The sequence below is a fragment of the Beta vulgaris genome, chromosome 9 (assembly GCF_026745355.1).
Source record: "Beta vulgaris subsp. vulgaris cultivar EL10 chromosome 9, EL10.2, whole genome shotgun sequence".
Taxonomy (NCBI): Eukaryota; Viridiplantae; Streptophyta; class Magnoliopsida; order Caryophyllales; family Amaranthaceae; genus Beta; species Beta vulgaris.
In genome coordinates this window covers 868,461-888,686 of record NC_079210.1, presented here as the reverse complement: position 1 = coordinate 888,686, position 20,226 = coordinate 868,461, and the positions used below count along the sequence as shown (strand labels likewise).

At 38.7% G+C, this 20,226-nt stretch overlaps 2 protein-coding genes and 1 long non-coding RNA gene across 3 annotated transcripts; 2 read left to right on the top strand and 1 right to left on the bottom strand.

The window, feature by feature from the left end:
- Positions 1-3,144: 3,144 nt before the first annotated feature.
- Positions 3,145-6,381, bottom strand: LOC130590128 (uncharacterized). Its single transcript, XR_008967793.1, has 3 exons — positions 6,341-6,381; positions 4,094-4,150; positions 3,145-3,202 (listed from the first exon to the last, which is right to left on the bottom strand). It is a non-coding gene; the product is annotated as an uncharacterized LOC130590128 (long non-coding RNA).
- Positions 6,382-8,019: 1,638 nt separating this feature from the next.
- LOC104902553 (uncharacterized) lies at positions 8,020-11,807 on the top strand. The gene is made up of 3 exons (XM_010690358.4): positions 8,020-8,298; positions 8,784-8,949; positions 11,071-11,807. The coding sequence occupies exons 1-3, from the start codon at positions 8,247-8,249 to the stop codon at positions 11,327-11,329; spliced, it is 477 nt and encodes a 158-aa protein (XP_010688660.1). The 5' UTR covers positions 8,020-8,246; the 3' UTR covers positions 11,330-11,807.
- Positions 11,808-12,399: 592 nt separating this feature from the next.
- On the top strand, positions 12,400-19,925 carry LOC104902552 (LRR receptor-like serine/threonine-protein kinase GSO1). Its single transcript, XM_010690357.4, has 2 exons — positions 12,400-18,977; positions 19,312-19,925. Exons 1-2 carry the CDS (start codon positions 15,581-15,583, stop codon positions 19,677-19,679), a joined length of 3,765 nt encoding a protein of 1,254 aa, XP_010688659.1. The 5' UTR covers positions 12,400-15,580; the 3' UTR covers positions 19,680-19,925.
- Positions 19,926-20,226: the final 301 nt, after the last annotated feature.

Here is a 20,226-nt window from a genome sequence, read left to right as displayed (position 1 = left end):
AAATGACTCTTTCCAACCAAAATTCACATTTCGAAAACTTCGCATATAGTTGGTTGTCCCTAAGTGTCTGCAAAATGACTCTCAAATGACCCTCATGGTCCTCCTTGCTCCTAGAATAGATCAGTATATCGTCTATGAACACAACGACAAATTTGTCGAGGTAGGGTCGAAAGATCCTATTCATAAGATCCATGAAAACTGCAGGTGCATTAGATAACCCAAAAGGCATTACCGTAAACTCATAGTGGCCATATCTAGTCCTAAAAGCAGTCTTCGGTATATCATGATCAACAATCCTCAATCGATGGTAACCTGACCTCAAGTCTATTTTGGAGAACATCCCTGCACCCTGAAGTTGATCGAACAAGTCATCAGTTCTAGGCAATGGGTACTTGTTTTTCACAGTGACATTGTTCAACTCTCGATAGTCTATACACAACCTCAAACTACCATCCTTCTTTTTCACAAATAAGACAGGTGCTCCCCATGGTGACATGCTAGGCCTAATATACCCTTTGTCTAGTAGTTCCTCCAATGGTTTTTCAACTCGTTCATTTCTGCTGGAGCCATTCGATATGGGGCTTTCAAAATTGGTCCAGTCCCAGGTACTAGGTCAACAGTGAACTCTACATCTCTCCTTGTTGGCATACCAGGTATATCTTCAGGAAAAACATCCTGAAATTCTCGGACTACTGGCACATCCTCAGGTCTTAACGGATCATCCTCAATTCTTCTCACCGAACACATAAATAGAGGCCATCCCTTGTCTACATAGTTCTTAAGTTGTAAGGCATTGATACCTTAATTCCGGTTCTCGAGGTATTCTCCTATATGACACTCTTTTTCCCGAAAGATCTCTCAGTTCACTTTTGCGCATCGCAATCTATCTTAGCCATGTACTTTCCAAGCCAATCCATCCCCAAAATAATGTCTAGGTTTGATAAGTTAAACTCTATCAGGTCAGAAGGAAAGAAACTCTCCTATTTTCAGTGGCACTTTTAGAAATCTTTTAGAGCATTAACAGTCTCACGACGGAATGACTATAGGCATAGAAATCGACTCAGACTCGATCAATGTTAAAGTCCTAACAGTTGAATGGGCAATAAATGACAATGATGCTCCAGAATCAAACAATACTTTAACAGGAGTGGAGTTGATAGAAAATGTACCCGAGACAACATCCCTTCGAGCCTCTTGTTCTCTAGTCGACATCATATACAGCTTCCCTTGCCCTTATCTTGGGAATTGGTTGCATTGTTCCCATTAGATGTCTGATTATTGGTGTTGGTTACAGGCTTGGAGTAGTTAGAATTCCCATTGTAAGCACTTCCCCCATTTCCATTCCCATTTCCATTTCCATTTCGAGGTTTGTCCCCATAATTCCCATTCTTTTGGCCATTAGGGTTCAGTTTGTTCTTCGAATAGCACTCATATGCCCTATGTCCCAATTTCCCGCATTCTCGACATTCCACCTTGTTACCCTCACAGTCTCTACCAGAATGATTGTTAGGGCACTTTCTACACCTATACACACGCTCAGTCTGCGTTATTGGTGTTGTTATTGCGGTTATTGTTGTTGGGATTAGCGTTGTTGTTATTGGGTCCTTACCGAAATTCCTTTGAGGGTCTTGATGGTTTTGGTTCCCATTATGCTTCTTCTCAAACTTCTGGACCTCAGGTTTGGATTATCTTTCGTTTCTCACCCTGCTTACCCCCTTCCTCTCTCTTCCTGATGGCATAAAGATGAGCAGCTTTGCCAAACACATGATCTAAAGAGGTGAAGTATCTCCCCCTAGTCTTCCTTGCAGGTCAAGGGTAAGTCCTAGTTCGAAACGTGAGGCTTTAGATTCCTCAGTAGGTGCTATTTCCGGGGCAAATCTCATCAGCTCGATGAATTTCCGGTAGTACTCCTCAACAGACAGAGTCCCTTGTTCCAACATCATAAATTCTTGGGCTTTCTGCTTCTTAAGGTATGGAGGGTAAAATTTGTCCCTTAAGGCCTTTTTGAAAGTTTCCCACCCAAAACCAGGCTGACTCAGGAGGTTGCTCTTAGCTTGGGTCCACCAGAAATGAGCATCTCCCTGAAGGTAGTAGCTCGCTAAGGGCACAGTTTTCTCATCAGGGCAAGATGAGGTGAAGAAAAGTTTATCGAATTCCCCAACCCAGTTCTCTAATTCTTCAGGTCCCCCTTTCCCATTCAGTATTGGTGGGTTCCTACGGGCAACCTTTTCAGACAAATCCCCTTCACGATTGTGACCTTGGGCTAGGTTGGCAGTGATTTGCACCAAGTCACGTATCGATTGCTCGATATTCAGAGAGGTTTCAGGCGTGCCTCCCCCCCGAACCATTCTACGCTGAAAATAACATAATAGCTATCTCAGTGACACATATCATCCTGTCCTTTCTTAACCAATACACATTGCACATATAGCAAGCAGTTGTCACGAACAAATATTAAGTCTTTATTGACTTGCAACACAAACATCTCACATGAGACGTCACACCCATAACAAGGAATATCATAAAGTATCCTTAAAGGTTTTCGAACATATATCAATATATATATAAGAGACAAACGATTGTTCCAATCAAGTAAATAGTTTTGTCGCAAAAATAAGGTTTTAGCTCAACACCATTTTTGAAACATCCTTGTACATCCTCTTTACCTATTCATATTTGAATATTGCAAGAATCGTTCGCAACTTCAATTTGAACAATCAAACAGCAGATTCAAGTTCAAGACACGAAACGAAATCACATTTGCAATCATTCCTATGACTTAATGCACATAACATAATATGTTCTATATGCTCCTATCCCATACTACCCATTTTGAAATCGTTTTTAAAACGTCTTTAAAATTCAGAGCCTTCGGCTCTGATACCAGTTTTGTAACACCCCCAAAATCCACGCGCGCCTACCACTGCTGCGTCGCGTCGACCTCGGGGCGTTACCGCCGCGATGGAACGCAAGGCATAATAAGGTTAACGATAACTTAAAACATTAACTTGAAAACTAAAATGCAGCGGAATTAAAATATAAATACAACTCGGGAATCATCAATGACCCCTTTCATTCAAACCACAAAACCATATATAAGTCTTGAAAAACCAATAATACTTATTTCAAAATGCTTTAATGTAAATACCCAAGCCTAGTCCCCGTATGCTCGAGATTATGCAGCAGCACCAGCACACCTAGTCTGCTCCCCATTGTAGCATCAATGGTTCATCGCAGTTCATCAAACACATAATAACACACAATCAGCTATGCTGAGTACGTAATGAACCATTGAATACATGTAAACATAAATGATGCACACATGAACAATCTTAAGATGATGCTACACTATGTTACATCCTTTATCCTTTAACCTTTAATCTTTAATTGGCATCGAACGGGCACCGTCATCTTACTAGAATCATACGGGCTACTGAATCCTTAACAGACACTAGGTCTGTTAGATGAAATGCAAATACGGTTTCGAGCCGTCTCACACCCATCACCTTAGTATGCATACCCCCAAGATCGAACGGAACCTTCCGCCTACTTGAGTGTCAAAATATAAGGACACTACTGTCGTCACAGTAGGCCTGCGTAGGAGCGTAGGACAAGTCCCACACTCCCCCCATTGTTCATCACTTGTAGGGAGTCCAGCTACAAGATATTGCCATAATTCATTTTAATATTAACCATTCATTTCATAACCACATATCGTATCTCTTGTAACACTCTTGTTACACTATGGATACATAGAATCAATTACCTGTTCTCTTCATTAAAATGCTCAAATCGTATCTCTTGTAACAACCTTGTTACACTATGGATACATAGAATCATTTACCTGTCCTCTTATGCTCAAATCATATCTCTTGTAACAACATGTTACACTATGGATAGATTAAAAATGCTCTTTGAAATACTACGATAGAATTACGCATTCCCATGCAACATATCAATTTCAATTACAAATGTCTAACCAGACAATCTCAATCAATCAAACATTCCCTATCATGCTTCTAGGTTCCAATAACATAGATTGCAACCTAATCATGATACTAATACTTGGGATTAAACTGGTACGCGTACGTACCTTGTAACGGAGAATTTTCGCTGTCTTAATCGAACGTTCCGCTTATGAAATTGGGACCTAAACCGTTAAATAAAAGCTTTAGTGCTACGTCGTTGGTAATATTAACAACTACTACTACGTAACTAAGACTATACGGTTTAATAATTCGAAGTAAACGATTAATAAACCCCTTGTTTAAGAATTTTCGTTACTTTTCTTATTATAAAGAGTTTAACGTCTTTTAGGAGTCAAAGCTAGTGAACATACTAATATTAGTTAGTGTCATTAGTCCACTATCTTTACCAATGCGATAGAATTTCGCGCTTTCACCCTAAAGAGTTATGTTAATTATATAGTTATTTATTGCTGATCTGTTGTGCGAACGTTAGAAAACGCTTATGAAATTTTGGGACTTAGAAGTGCAAAAGATCGTCGTTAAGACTGGCTACCTCCAAGTTTCGGGACGAAAACTTCTTTTAAGGGGGAAAGCCTGTAATACTCCGTATTTTGAGAATTAATTCGTATTAATTAAGAAATATAAAGAAGTTAATAAAAAGGTATTTTAAATTACATTACAGAATAATAAGATATAATAATATTAATACGAGTCGGTTGTGTTAATTTCGGGTTTATAAAGTTAAACCGAGTTCACCCGATCTAGGGTTACCACTTTTGGAAGGGGTATAAAAAGGGAAAGTGAGGAGAAATTTCAGAAAACCCTAATTCTTCCTTTCCTCCTTCAGCCGTCACCTTCCTTTCCTTCTCTTTTCTCTCTCGCTGCTCTCCTCTTCTCTGTCGCTGTCCTCTCTTTCTTCGTCTCTCTCTCGCCGTGTGCTGCTGTGCGAGGCTCGCGTGGACGAGGCTTCGCGAGTCCGAGGCTGCAGGCGTGCCGGTGTGTGCGAGACGAGCAAGGGGAGGTTGTGCAATTGGGCGAAAGGCGCGCGACGAGGGAGCCCGTGAGTGTTCGAGGGTGCGAGGGCTGCGAGCGACAGATCTGCGCGAGGTTGCTGTTGCTGTTGTGCGACGAAGCTCGAAGTACGAGTCGAGTGGTTCGAGTGTTGAGCGAGGGACGACGAAGGCTTGTGCGAGTACCACTGCTGCGTCGCGTCGACCTCGGGGGCGTTACCGCCGCGATGGAACGCAAGGCATAATAACGGTTAACGATAACTTAAAACATTAACTTGAAAACTAAAATGCAGCGGAATTAAAAATAATAAATACAACTCGGGAATCATCAATGACCCCTTTCATTCAAACCACAAAACATATATAAGTCTTGGAAAAACCAATAATACTTATTTCAAAATGCTTTAAGTGTAAATACCCAAGCCTAGTCCCCGTATGCTCGAGATTATGCAGCAGCACCAGCACACCTAGTCTGCTCCCCATTGTAGCATCAATGGTTCATCGCAGTTCATCAAACACATAATAACACACAATCAGCTATGCTGAGTACGTAATGAACCATTGAATACATGTAAACATAAATGATGCACACATGAACAATCTTAAGTATGATGCTACACTATGTTACATCCTTTATCCTTTAACCTTTAATCTTTAATTGGCATCGAACGGGCACCGTCATCTTACTAGAATCATACGGGCTACTGAATCCTTAACAGACACTAGGTCTGTTAGATGAAATGCAAATACGGTTTCGAGCCGTCTCACACACCATCACCTTAGTATGCATACCCCCAAGATCGAACGGAACCTTCCGCCTACTTGAGTGTCAAAATATAAGGACACTACTGTCGTCACAGTAGGCCTGCGTAGGAGCGTAGGACAAGTCCCACACTCCCCCATTGTTCATCACTTGTAGGGAGTCCAGCTACAAGATATTGCCATAATTCATTTTAATATTAACATTCATTTCATAACCACATATCGTATCTCTTGTAACACTCTTGTTACACTATGGATACATAGAATCAATTACCTGTTCTCTTCATTAAAATGCTCAAATCGTATCTCTTGTAACAACCTTGTTACACTATGGATACATAGAATCATTTACCTGTCCTCTTATGCTCAAATCATATCTCTTGTAACAACATGGTTACACTATGGATAGATTAAAAATGCTCTTTGAAATACTACGATAGAATTACGCATTCCATGCAACATATCAATTTCAATTACAAATGTCTAACCAGACAATCTCAATCAATCAAACATTCCCATCATGCTTCTAGGTTCCAATAACATAGATTGCAACCTAATCATGATACTAATACTTGGGATTAAACTGGTACGCGTACGTACCTTGTAACGGAGAATTTTCGCTGTCTTAATCGAACGTTCCGTTATGAAATTGGGACCTAAACCGTTAAATAAAAGCTTTAGTGCTACGTCGTTGGTAATATTAACAACTACTACGTAACTAAGACTATACGGTTTAATAATTCGAAGTAAACGATTAATAAACCCCTTGTTTAAGAATTTTCGTTACTTTTCTTATTATAAAGAGTTTAACGTCTTTTAGGAGTCAAAGCTAGTGAACATACTAATATTAGTTAGTGTCATTAGTCCACTATCTTTACCAAACCAGTTAACTTAAGCCCAACCATGTTTTATGTCCAAAATCTTATGTCCAAAAGTCTTATGTCCAAAAGTCTTAGGTCCAATCCAGTATTTTGTCCGAAAGTCAGATCCGCAATTATACTTAGATCAGTAAAGTAAACTCATTAACTTGAATTATTAATTAACTAATTATATATTTAACATAATTATGAAAACGTAAATTATAATCAAACTTAATATAATATATTCAATTATAAAAAATGTTTTATACCGTTAAGCTCGCCGGAAATTAAGTTCCGGCGACCGATTTCCGGCAACGGCACGCAACTTCGTCGCACAGCCCTGCCTGGCTCGCACCGCACCTCGCACACACCTGCGCACACAGCAGCAGGCCTCGTCGCTCACGCGAGCTTCGCACCACTCGCACAAGCCTTCGTCGTCCCTGCTCAACACTCGAACCACTCGACTCGTACTTCGAGCTTCGTCGCACAACAGCAACAGCAACCTCGCGCAGATCTGTCGCTCGCAGCCCTCGCACCCCTCGAACACTCACGGGCTCCCTCGTCGCGCGCCTTTCGCCCAATTGCACAACCTCGTCCCTTGCTCGTCTGCACACACCGGCACGCCTGCAGCCTCGGACTCGCGAAGCCTCGTCCACGCGAGCCTCGCACAGCAGCACACGGCGAGAGAGAGACGAAGAAAGAGAGGGAACAGCGACAGAGAAGAGGAGAGCACGAGAGAGAAAAGAGAAGGAAAGGAAGGTGACGGCTGAAGGAGGAAAGGAAGAATTTAGGGTTTTCTGAAATTTCTCCTCTTACTTTCCCTTTTTATACCCCTTCCAAAAGTGGTAACCCTAGATCGGGTGAACTCGGTTTAACCTTTATAAACCGAAATTAAACAACCGACTCGTATTAATATTATTATATTCTTATTATTCTGTAAGTAATATTAAAATACCTTTTTATTAACTTCTTTATATTTTCTTAATTAATACGAATTAATTCTCAAAATACGGAGTATTACATAATTTCCTACCTCCCTCATATAGATATTCCTATTTTTTATCACTCAGGCTGGTGAAAAATAACAATAAATTCATTAGGAAAAGAATACTAAGATCAAAGTTATATTGAAATAATTACTCTCTTTTAAAGGAGACTTGTAATCTACATGACTAAATTTCACATTTTGTCAATATATCTTCTTGATTATTTATATAAGTAGATTAAATGGATCATAACCTAATTTCGAGTTAGAAATTCTAATCTTAATTCAACTTGTTTATTTTACATTAAAAATTTTATATTATACTAGTTTCTTAAGTTAGGTTCAGATTGAGTTATCAGATCACTTCGGCTTTCCCATGCCGACCTATCACGCTCGATTGCCCAAAGCCCCCACTATTGTGTATTTTGTGTCTAATTTTGTTGCCCTACTTCGCCCCACCTTCAACCGCCAGCCACTTAAGCATCTCCTTTTATCTCCCTCCCTCCAAAATTGCGTGTTTTTGTTCGTATACTCATATTACATTTTACTTCACCTACAGTATTTCTTCTGTATTATCAATCAAATCAATTGTAGGTGTAATTACAAAAAGAAAATCGCAGAATAGCGTCAATTTTCGCTGCATTCGCGTGAGGATAGAGAAATGGATGAATCTAGGGAAAGTGTTGCATCCCCTACTAATTCCCAGCAAACTGGTACCATTTTATAATTCGCTTCTATTATTTCTTTCCGATTTTTTTTTTTATATTTAAGCTTAATTTCGTCAGTTATGCATTTAAATTGATCAATAACTTCGGAGTAGTAAAATCAGTTATATAGTGAAATTTTGGTAGTTTGGAACCCTAGTTTTGCCCAAATTAGTACATATACACATCCGTAGGAAGAGAACCATACTCACACCAATGAACATGTACCAACTAGAGATGTACGTATGTTCATTTGACTTGTTATCCAGGTACACACCATGCTCTATGTACTAGCGTATGCACCATCTAAGCTTTGCTAATTTTTTAAGTATTTCAATGTTCCTGTGAATGTATATACTACTACATGATAATAGTGAACTTTGCTGCCCCTTGAATATGCTTGATCAATAACTTCTAAGTATCTGCTTAATTTCTTGTTGTGGGTTATGTTATATGTAGTAATTGGTGTGTGCTTCTTGATGGTGGAATTTCAGTTTCTGATGATGATGAGATAGATTACTCAGTAAAACCGGAATTTTATGATTCTGATCTTGATAACAAGGATGAATCATGGGTGTCCAGCAAGAGGAAAGGTAAACGAACAGACGCGGTGCTCAGCTGTCCTGCCTGTTTCACCACGCTTTGTCTCGAGTGTCAAAGGTATTTTGTTGCATCCATGGAACACGGAATTTTTCAACTGGGATTTACTGGTTGGAATATCTCATTTGCTACTTGTTTTGGTGTGATCAATTTGGCTGAAAGAACTATAAGATGATAAACCAATGCAAGATTTAAATTAATTGACGATGTCAGTCTATACTTGTGAAAGGAAGAGTATAAGGCTACATGGTATCTTAGCATAGTTAGTAAGTTGCTAAAATGAATTTATGATGTCGCTGAGTTCAGAAGTAGAAATACCTGAATCAGCAGCTCCTGGGAATTTCATGAGTTCGGGGTACATGTTAAGATGTATTATCGATTTGTTGACGGGGAAGAGGGTGATTTGCTCGATCTTCATTCATTCAGGAGCAGAGCAGAGAGGTATTGATATTAACATAAGAATATCGGAATGAGACAATGAGGTTATTGATAAGCTTTATAGGGTTCCTTTGAGTTTCTTGTCGAGATCTCTTCAGGATAATGCTATGTTTCGTTAACCTAAATTTCTTTGTCTTCTTCCACATCTTCAATTTTTTAGTACTTACTGTCTTACTTTTTCGTGTCTTAGCTAGAAGAGCTTTTAGCATTCTGACTTCCCACAGTCTTTGATTTCGTGTTTTTCTTTATTTTCACTTCTGTAGTTTTTTGTTTTGCATGTGCCCTGTTTGAATAGCAGTCATTGCCTCTGATTATTTTGGCCTTTAAACATGCTCTAGATGTTGATCCCATTTTTTTTTTTAATCTTCATCACATGGTACTTGTTGAATGCATCTCTCGTTTTCCCCTCTCCGGTGATTTTGTCAGAGAACCTAGCTCTGATCTTAAGTTTCCATGGCATCCTGCATAATTACCTCTGCCATCAAGTTGGTAAATACCTTCAAAGTTTGCATTTCCTTTTCTCTAATTCTCTTACCTATCAGAAGCTGCTTATGAGGAGGTAGTCAGTTAACATGTTCGCAAAAAAAGTGAAAATTCTAGAGTTTACTCCCTCCGTTTCAAAAATTCTTTCCTACTTTGACCAATTTCCTCTCATAAAAAGATTTCAAACAGGAAAAACTTTTTGAAACGGAGGGATTATGTCATTTGCCCTCCATCCCTTCCCTCCATACGCCAACAAGGATTAGCCCTGGTCGAAGTCATGGAAGCGTCCTCCCTCTGATGAGGTTTTGACCGATTGTCATGAACAGGTTAACACTGTCCTTCTAACCCTGATGGCAGACACACCTCTTGTAGACACACTTACCTTTATCCTCAGCTCCATATTGGAGCAGTCATTTCGTGCTTGCTCTGTGTCAGAATACACTTTACACTGAGTATTTATACCTCAACAGTGTGGAAAATGGTTAATGACTCATTTTTTAAAAATAAGCACACTTATCATAAATACATGCGGCAGAATGTATTAAAAATATGAATGGTGCGTGCTTTTTGGGGCAAAGGAGCTACTCGGGTATCCAGTTTGAGGAAAGGATCAGAAGACAACTTCTTGTTGGGAAGATGATGGATGTCCACAGCATTTACCTTTTGGTCTAGGCCTATGCTTCCATTTAAGTTAAATGAATTTTGTGCTTTTCTTGTTCTCGGTTCCCTTTGCCTGGGGGTGTATCTTGGTTACTTCAAGCACCCAGGAAGTTATGCATATTGTTTGACAAATCACAAGCTCCTTTGAAGTTTTAGTTTTGGCACTGGAGTGGGCATTAAGGAATTGAGAATAGAGTAGGATCTGGTTTATCCAGTATTACAACCATTTGCGTAGTCTGGTAGGATCAAGCGGTGGCAAATGTAAGATCGAGAGTAGACAGAATCCAGTAACGCTGGTACGCTAAGATTAGGATTGAGGGTCGAGAGAACCAAGTAACAAGTGGTAGTCTGGAACTCTTACAGGTGGCAAGATGTTGGAATGAAGAGTCCGACTAATAGGAATATATGATACAATTATGGATCAGGCCTAACCTTCAGCTTAACTTGATAAACATAATTTTACTTCATAACGGAACCGTATTCGTTACTAATTGCTGTTCATATTTGGATTTTCATATAGTCTTTGGATGAATGTTGTACCATCTGATTTATTACAAAGACCATCTACATGAGAAAGCCTTGTCTGATTTTTCCCTGCAGGCATGAAATCTACCTGACCCAGTATAGGGCCATGTTTGTTGTCAACTGTGAGATTACAGACAAAAAGGTTTTTCCTCATGGGAGCAAGAAACGGAGAAAGAATAGGAAAGCGAGGAAGCCTGAGGAAGCTGAAGAAGAAAGCTCAACAAGTGTTGAAGCAGTTAGCCAAGTTTGTTGCTCTGTCTGCTCTACAGAGGTTGGAGTTATTGACAAGGATGAGGTTTATCATTTCTATGATGTCCTTCCAAGCGAGTCTTGAGTCTGCCAAACATCTCTGTTTTTCCATGGAAGATAGAAGTACTCAATTCCTTTATGCTCACACTCGAACCCTTCTCAAAAGATCAAGGTCGGTCGGTGGTGCAAACGCTAGGGGATCCCGCCAATTATCTTCCTTGTGCCGTACAGGTTATTTGACTTGCACACATCCTTGGTCCGTGTTTCAAGACGGGCCGAATTGGGGGCCCGCAGACTACGCTTGGAGCGCACAGGTGCCAAAGCACGCAACATACTATGTTAACATATTATCCTTTTTTTAAGGTTCATTAGGCATCATTTCATATGTAATATTGGGGATCATCTTCATTTGAGTATCATCGCCCAGTGAGGAGAAAAAACAGGTTGTGGATGCCGACATGCGTTAAATTGAGTATCATATATTCATCTTTCATATCCCAACTAACAATTTGGGTGTTGCTCATAAGTATAAAAATTCGAAAATTGGGTGCACGAAGATCATACATTACATTATTTTTTTTTGGTTTGTTAACTAGTATTCTGGCTGTTTTTCAAAATTCATGGGGTACCCTTGTTTCAAAAATGCATTAGGTATGCTTACTTTGAGGGTGAAATGCACGAAATTTCTTTAATGACTTACGGTGTCAAGTTTCTGTTAGTCATTAGGGTTAATTAACCCCTCAAATCCTAATTAAACCCTAAACCCTAACCCCACTCAACCATCACAGCCCCCCTCTACCTTCCCACAGTGCGCCAACCACCGAAGAACAGTAGCATTGAGGCTGCGGCTCCTGCTTCCTTTGTTCTCTTAATGTGCCTCCTCTGTTTCATGTCGTGCCACGCCACCATGCTGCTGCTAGCCTCTGCTTCAATCACGTCTGATCGCCTCCTCTGCTTCAAGACCAGCGACGAAGGTGCAGCGTGGTGGAAGAGTTGTTCCAACAAGTCAAATAGAAGGGGGAGGGGGTTGCGGGGATGAGAGGAAAGGGGGTTGCGGGAGGGGGGGAAGGAGTGGGAGGGTAGAAGGGGGTTGTGGTGGTTGGGTTGTTAGTGTTAGAGTTTAGGGCGGGGTTAGGGTTAGGGTTTGGGGTTAGGGTTAGAGGGCTTAATTAAGGTTAGAGGGGTAATTAATCCTCATGACTAGCAGAAGCTTGACACCGTTAGTCATTAAGGACATTTCGTGCATTTCATCCCCAAAGTAAGGGTACGTGGTACGTTTTTGAAAGAACATGGGGTACTTGGTGAAAAAATCGTATTTTTTAACTGAACTTATTTCCAGAACGAAAATTATTTTTCTTAACTGGACTTTTTTAAAAAAAAAACTGAATTTATTATTATTGAAGTGGACTTATTTTTGCTGAAACTCGGAACAATTTATTAAGAATTGAAAATGATTTTTGCAAAACTTATTTTTGCTATTTTTTTTTTCTTTAATTGAACTGAACATATTTTTATTGAAACTAAGATGTAGAGAACAAAGCCTTATGAAATGTAAAAAACATGCAACATTTTTTTTGTGACTTTTCCTACTTACGAGTTACTAACTCGTTTCTTTTTAATTGTTACACTTTGACATTTTTCACTATTCATAAATTGCACTTTGACCGTCGTTTGTGATTTATATGTAAAAAAAACATAGTTATGTGGGGTCTTGTTAGATTCGTCTTAGTATATATTGTATTAATATGTACATTTTATAATTTTTCCAAATACAAAGTAGAGACATATATCCTCAAATTTATGCATTGACATACGTGAAAAGTGTAAGTGTAACAATTAAAAAGAAATGAAAGGGGTATAATTTTATTTTTGATCTATAGAAAATGAGTTTATTTTTATTTTTTTTGATGGGGAAAATGAGTTTATTGGCTTATTAAATTTGTTTGTTGTATATAATTGAAAATTTGACAAATATTTTGAAACTTTACAAAAAGAAGATTTTTGATAACTATAAATGGAGGGAAATGGTAGTTACCATTATCCATTTCATTTACTTTGGCTATACCAAATAATTTAAGGAAAATTTGGCAGAAACAATCTTTTGAATACAAGTTTTTACGAGAAACAACCTTTTAAAAGAATCTAGTAAAAGAAACCGCAAAAAAAAAAAAAAGCGAGGAACAACCTTGACTTGTTTTCCTACACTCAACAAGTATGAGCAGGGTATGTGACATCTACGTGACACATATGTTGATAAACAATTACTCCTATCTTCATTTGCGAAACAGTCTAAAAACCGCATTTTTTATGTATTAACCCGGTTTATAATATTACATTTTTTACGTTTCAACCCTTTTTAGAATCTTCTTTTACAATATTTTTATTTCTGGCAAAAAATTGCATTTAAAAAGTTGTTTGTGAAAAAAGTTCCATTTGTTCTAAAAAGCTTGCTTCCTCTATCCTATAATATAGTGCTCACATTCCTTTTAGGATGTCCCAAAATATTGTGCCAGTTATTTTTTTTGTTAATTTATTTGGACTAAATTATCCTTCATTTCTACATAAACTTTCCAATATACTTCTATATTTCTTTAAAATATGTGCCCTTATTTATTATTTTTCATTATTTCAATGAACATTTATTGCTTTTTTATTTTAATTTAAAACAAAAATAAAATAAAGAGTTAGTTCCAAGACAAATGTATTAAGAAAGCACCTACTCCTTTCATTTTCCTTAATTCTCGTGAAAAATGAGAAGTAAGCACTATATCATTAGACGAATGGAGTGTTTCCGTAACATGCAAATAAAGTTGTTATCGATGGTTGGTTGTGGCCATCGAAAAGTTTCAATCAGTTGCGCCAAGGTTGGTGGTTTAAATTAGTAACAGTTCAGTATGTCGGTTTTTTGCTTTCTGTGCTGAGGGTCAAGTTGACTCACGATGTTCGTGAGCAAGGACGAGGTGATGATAGGCTTTCATGGTTGGGATGCGTATTTACCGGTTTTGAAAACCGACGGTGTGTTCGAGGGCTCAACTTGTTTGGCTCTCCTTTTAGCTCGACATTAACCTTCATGGTCTTTGCCCTAAAAACTTCAAATCTGCAGGCGGCACTAGCTCCAGTTGCATCTGGAGGTTTGCAACACGCCCACTCATCAGCGTTTCTCTTTTATCAAGAAGAAATCTGACATACTCTCGCTCGAGAGTAGTGAGTCACATTTTCATCAAGAAGAAACCTGACATACTCTCGCTCGAGAGTAGTGAGTCACATTGGAATGTGACTCTTCACATGGTTCTGAGATTAGAATCCCGAGTGACGACAGATCATTGGGATTGCTCATACAGCGAGACGCGACGCTTGTCGTTGGTTGTTCGTTGTCGAAATCGTGATCATCAATCGCTTCATCAAACATCCGAGGTTTGCATCCACCATCATCACTGACCAGAGACGCCCCCTTTCTACGCGACTTTGTTTTGTTTGTATTTATTTATGTATTAGGTGGAATGTACGAGCTCTTAAGGCTTTTTTAGGTTTATGTATTTGTTTTAGTTTGGATTGTATTAGCATTAGGCTGTACATCCTCTTTACAACCTCTTTTAATTAATACACGATTTTCCAAGTAAAAAAAACAGAATATTAGTGTTTCTCCAAACCGAAGGAAAATAAAATGGAGGAATCAACTAAGAATTTAGGACAATATGACAAAGCAATTTAATCAGAGTATTAATGTACAAAATGTTGATAAATTTCATTAAGTCAAAGCTATGGAGTATACAAAGCATTGAATATTTGGTCATTAATGGAGTTGTTTGTCAGTTTGCTGGGTGCAGTTGTTACTGCTGCCATGGCTGACTGCTTTATTAGGTGAGTAGTTTATTTTCCTATTCTGGGTTGATATTGCAATAGTTAAGGAATAATTTAGCAGTTGATGTTTCTGGTTTTATCAATTGAAAAAGTCAACTAGTTTTAAATGCTCTTTCTTCATAACTCTCTCTCTCCCTCTCAATTTTCTCTCTCCTCTTATGAATGGAACAGTATTTCGGTGCTCATTTATGATTTGCATGGAAGAATGTAATTTCTTTCTCTCTTTCTTTTTCTCCCATACCACTTTAGCTGTCAATTTCTTGCTCAAAAATTATCCATCCTCCCAATTCTTGCATTTCTGACTTCATTCATTGAAATTTTCCCTCTTTCTTCATTTTTTCTTTCACCATGTTCTGTTTTTAAGCTTATTATACAATTACCCACAAAAAAAGATGAAATTTTTACTCCATAATTGAGTTTTTTCCTTCAAATACTGCAATATTGATGATCTGGGTATTTCTCTAAGGTGATAAAAATGGCATCTTTGAGGTTTCTTCTTTTGTGTTTTATCACTCTGTTTTTGGTAACTTTCTATTTTGGGTATAGTTCATGCATGGAAAACTCCACTCTTGATACTCTCTTACAGGTGAAGAAATCATTTCTTGAAGACCCAAATGATGTGTTGAAGGATTGGTCTGAAAAAAACCCAGATTTCTGCAAATGGAGAGGTATAAAATGTAACTCAGTTGGTGTTGTAGTGAGTTTAAACCTTTCCGAGTCATCACTCAGTGGGTCAATATCTCCTTCACTCGGTGGTTTACAACACCTACTCCACCTTGACTTATCTATGAACCAACTCAGTGGGCCCATACCAACTAATCTTTCAAACCTTTCTAAATTAGAATCTTTGCTTCTTTTCTCAAACCAACTCAGTGGGACCATTCCTACTCAACTTAGCTTAATCACAAGTCTTAGTGTCATCAGAATTGGTGACAATGATCTCACTGGTTCAATACCTACTTCATTTGGGCAACTCTCTAATTTGGTCATTTTGGGTTTAGCTTCTTGTAGTTTTACTGGTTTAATACCTCCTCAATTGGGAAAATTAACCAACCTTGAAAACTTGGTTTTACAAGATAATTTTTTGGTTGGTCCAATACCATCTGAGCTTGGTAATTGCACAAATCTTGTTGTTTTTACAGCTGCAGTAAATATGTTGAATGGTAGTATTCCTCAAGAACTTGGTCAGCTTCAAAATCTGCAAACTCTGAATCTTGCAAACAATAGTTTATCTGGGGAGATTCCTGACCAAATTGGTGAGTTGGGTCAGCTTAATTACCTTAATTTATTGGGAAATGAGCTTGTGGGTCAAATCCCAAGATCATTAGCTAAATTGGGTAATCTTCAAAGCCTTGATTTATCAGTGAATAAGCTCAGTGGAGAGATTCCTGCAGAATTTGGCCAAATGAATCAGCTAGTAAGCTTGGTTTTGTCAAGCAATAGTATTTTTGGTGGTATACCACCAGATATTTGTTCAAATACAACTAGCCTTGAAAGCTTGTCTCTTTCAAATGCTCAACTTTCTGGTGGCATCCCGCCAGAAATTGGACAATGTAAGTCCTTAACAAGCCTTGATTTAGCTAATAATACACTCAATGGTTCGATACCGGTCGAGCTATATCAGCTGGTTGAGCTGACTGATTTGTATTTGTATAACAACAGTTTGAGTGGATCAATATCTCCTGCCATTGGGAATCTCAGCAAATTGCAGACTGTGGCACTTTATTATAACAAGCTAGGTGGATACTTGCCTAAAGAGATTGGTATGTTGGAAAAACTGGAGGTTATATTCATCTATAACAACCAATTTTCTGGGGAAATACCTTTGGAAATTGGCAATTGCTCAAGCTTACAAATGATTGATTTCTATGGGAATCAATTCACTGGGAGGTTGCCTGCTACCATTGGACTGCTTAAGGAATTGAATTTCCTGCATCTTCGACAGAACGATTTGGTGGGTGATATTCCTGCCACCTTGGGGAACTGTCAGCAGCTTACAATCCTCGACTTGGCAGATAACCGTCTTTCTGGAGGGATCCCGGTCACATTGGGCAATCTGAAAGCGCTACAGCAGTTTATGCTGTACAATAATACTCTTGAAGGTAACATCCCTGATGAACTGAAAAACTTGTCTAACTTGACAAGAGTGAACCTTTCAAATAATAAGCTGAATGGTAGTCTTGCTCCTTTATCTAGTTCAACTTCATTGCTTTCTTTTGATGTGACTAACAATGCATTTGATCATGATATTCCACCTCAATTGGGGAATTCTCCTTTACTTGAAAGGCTTAGACTAGGAAGCAACCATCTCACCGGGAAAATTCCTAGAACATTCGGCTTTATACGCGAATTATCCTTGTTAGATCTTTCAAGAAATTCGCTTTCTGGTTCGATACCCTTTGAGCTTTCCTTTTGCAAGAAACTCTCCCATGTTGATCTTAATGGAAACCATCTCACTGGCAGAATACCAACATGGTTTGGGAGTTTGCCACAGTTGGGAGAAATCAAATTGTCCTCAAATTCACTGTTTGGTCCTTTACCACCCCAATTATTCAATTGCTCTAAACTTCTTGTCCTTTCTCTAGAGGACAATCAGCTGAATGGTACCTTGCCAACAGAAGTTGGTAATCTTGCATCTCTCAATGTGCTTCAGCTCAGTAAAAACCAAATTTCTGGTTCCATCCCTCCTTCCATAGGCAAACTTAGCAAGCTCTATGAGCTTCGACTTTCATATAACCACCTCAATGGTGAAATACCAATTGAGATTTCTCAACTCCAGAATCTCCAAATCATGCTGGACCTTAGTTTCAACAATCTCATTGGGCATATTCCGCCACAAATCGGATCACTTTCAAAGTTAGAAGCTCTCAGTCTATCCCACAATCAACTTACCGGCAGTGTTCCTCCTCCGATTGGTGCAATGATCAGCTTGAGCATGCTTAACCTCTCGTACAACAACCTCGGAGGGAAGCTTGATGAACAGTTCTCACACTGGCCACTTGATGTTTTTGTTGGGAATAAGCTCCTCTGTGGGAAGCCTCTTGAACATTGCAGTGCAACCAATGCAAGCAACCATAAACATTCACCCAAAGCATTGATACTCTCATCATTTCTTGCTGTTGTAGCTGCTGTGGTCTTACTACTCGGACTGGTGATCTGCATCAGACGAAGAAGAGAGATCATCAAGAGATCAAGGGAAGTAGGGAGCACTTTCTCCTCCAGTTCCTCCAACACAAACCGTCGCTTGCTCAATTCAAAATCCCCTAGGAGACAACCAGAGTACAGATGGGATGACATAATGGCTGCAACAAAGAACCTGAGTGATGCTTATATTATAGGTTCAGGTGGTTCGGGTACGATCTATAAGGCTGACTTAGCATTTGGAGAGACAGTAGCAGTCAAAAAGATAGCAAGGAAAGATGATCTGTTGTTGGATAAGAGCTTCGCAAGAGAGATTAAAACACTCGGGAGGATAAGGCACAGGCATCTGGTAAAGCTGATTGGGTATTGCAGCAACAAAGGAGCAGCCTCAAATCTTCTAATATATGATTATATGGAGAATGGGAGTGTTTGGGACTGGCTTCATGGTCAAGAAAACAGCAACAAGAAAGTGGGAAAGAAGGGACTCGATTGGGAGACGAGATTAAAAATAGCTGTGGGGTTAGCACAAGGAGTGGAGTACTTGCACCATGACTGTGTGCCAAAGATCATTCATAGGGACATTAAATCAAGTAATTTGTTGCTGGATTCTAACATGGAGGCTCATTTGGGAGATTTTGGACTGGCAAAGCAAATTCATAGCAATTATGAGTCTATCAATGACACAGAATCTGGTCTATGGTTTGCTGGATCTTATGGATACATTGCTCCAGGTAAACTAGTTACTCATAATTAATCGGCTTCTTGGTTTTATTCTTTTGCCCCATATTACAGTGTTTGTTAATCTTTATCATAATCTTATATTCCATGTTTCATATACATTATTCATTAACCATGGCTGAAATTGTGGCTGAAGTTGCTAGCTTTGTCCCTAATTTCTTACCATTATGTGCCAGCAAACATTATCAAAGATAATACTCCGTCGTTAAAAGATTTTGCAAGGGCATCAACTTTCTTAGACTAATATCTGTACTGTCTTGATTATATAATGTGGACGGTATCTGTGATTATCTAACATATAATTTCGCATATTTTTGTAATGACCAGAGTATGCATACTCATTGAAGGCAACAGAAAAGAGTGATGTTTACAGCATGGGAATTGTATTCATGGAGCTTGTAACTGGAAAAATGCCAACAGATGGGAGTTTCGGTACAGACATAGACATGGTTAGATGGGTGGAAACCCATATAGAAATGGAAGGACCAGAGCGCGAAAAGCTGATTGATCCAGGTTTGAAGCCTCTTTCTCCTATTGAAGAATGTGCAGCTTTTCAGGTTCTAGAAATAGCACTTCAATGCACCAAGACTCACCCTGCTGAAAGACCGAATTCGCGCCAAATCTGTGATCAACTCCTACAGATCTACAGAAATAGGACAGTTGGTTCAGCCAAGAGTGAGCATCTGATAGTGTGAATTGTGCAGAAGCATTCTGGATCAGTGTTACTTCAGTGCATCTTAAAGAAGAGTACATTGCTTTTAAATTTGATTTTTTTAAGGGATTTCTTGCTAACACACTGATTATCATAAGTGTATTTGTTGACTATGATGACTTATTTTGTTATAATTGTAAGCTGCCTCCAAATATCAGCTACTATGATCTACTATGATGTAAATAAGACATATTTATCAAATGTTAGTGGTGGGTTTGTTATTTTCTTATACTTGCTTACTTACAAAGATGTTAATTGACACTTTTAATAGAGGTTGGAAATAGTAATTAACCGCTGTAGATTTAAACGCTATCATAGGAGGGCATAGCATTTCACGACGTAAATGCATTGGCCTGGTAAAGAAGGTGTTAGTAACAAGACTAGAGCTTCAACACCGAAACTATACTAAATCGGCACGCAAGGAATTTAAAATTCTACATGATAGCCCTCTACTAATACTATTGACATTTCTATATGGTACCACCTTAAAAATAACACAGATTTCCGCCATCTTAATTAATCACCTACCA

Coding starts and splice junctions, on each gene's coding strand:
- LOC104902553 (XM_010690358.4), top strand. CDS start 8,247: ATGGATGAATCTAGGGAAAGTGTTGCATCCCCTACTAATTCCCAGCAA. Junction 8,299..8,783: donor TACTAATTCCCAGCAAACTG/GTACCATTTTAT, acceptor GTGGAATTTCAG/TTTCTGATGATGATGAGATA. Junction 8,950..11,070: donor CTTTGTCTCGAGTGTCAAAG/GTATTTTGTTGC, acceptor TTTTCCCTGCAG/GCATGAAATCTACCTGACCC.
- LOC104902552 (XM_010690357.4), top strand. CDS start 15,581: ATGGCATCTTTGAGGTTTCTTCTTTTGTGTTTTATCACTCTGTTTTTG. Junction 18,978..19,311: donor TTATGGATACATTGCTCCAG/GTAAACTAGTTA, acceptor TGTAATGACCAG/AGTATGCATACTCATTGAAG.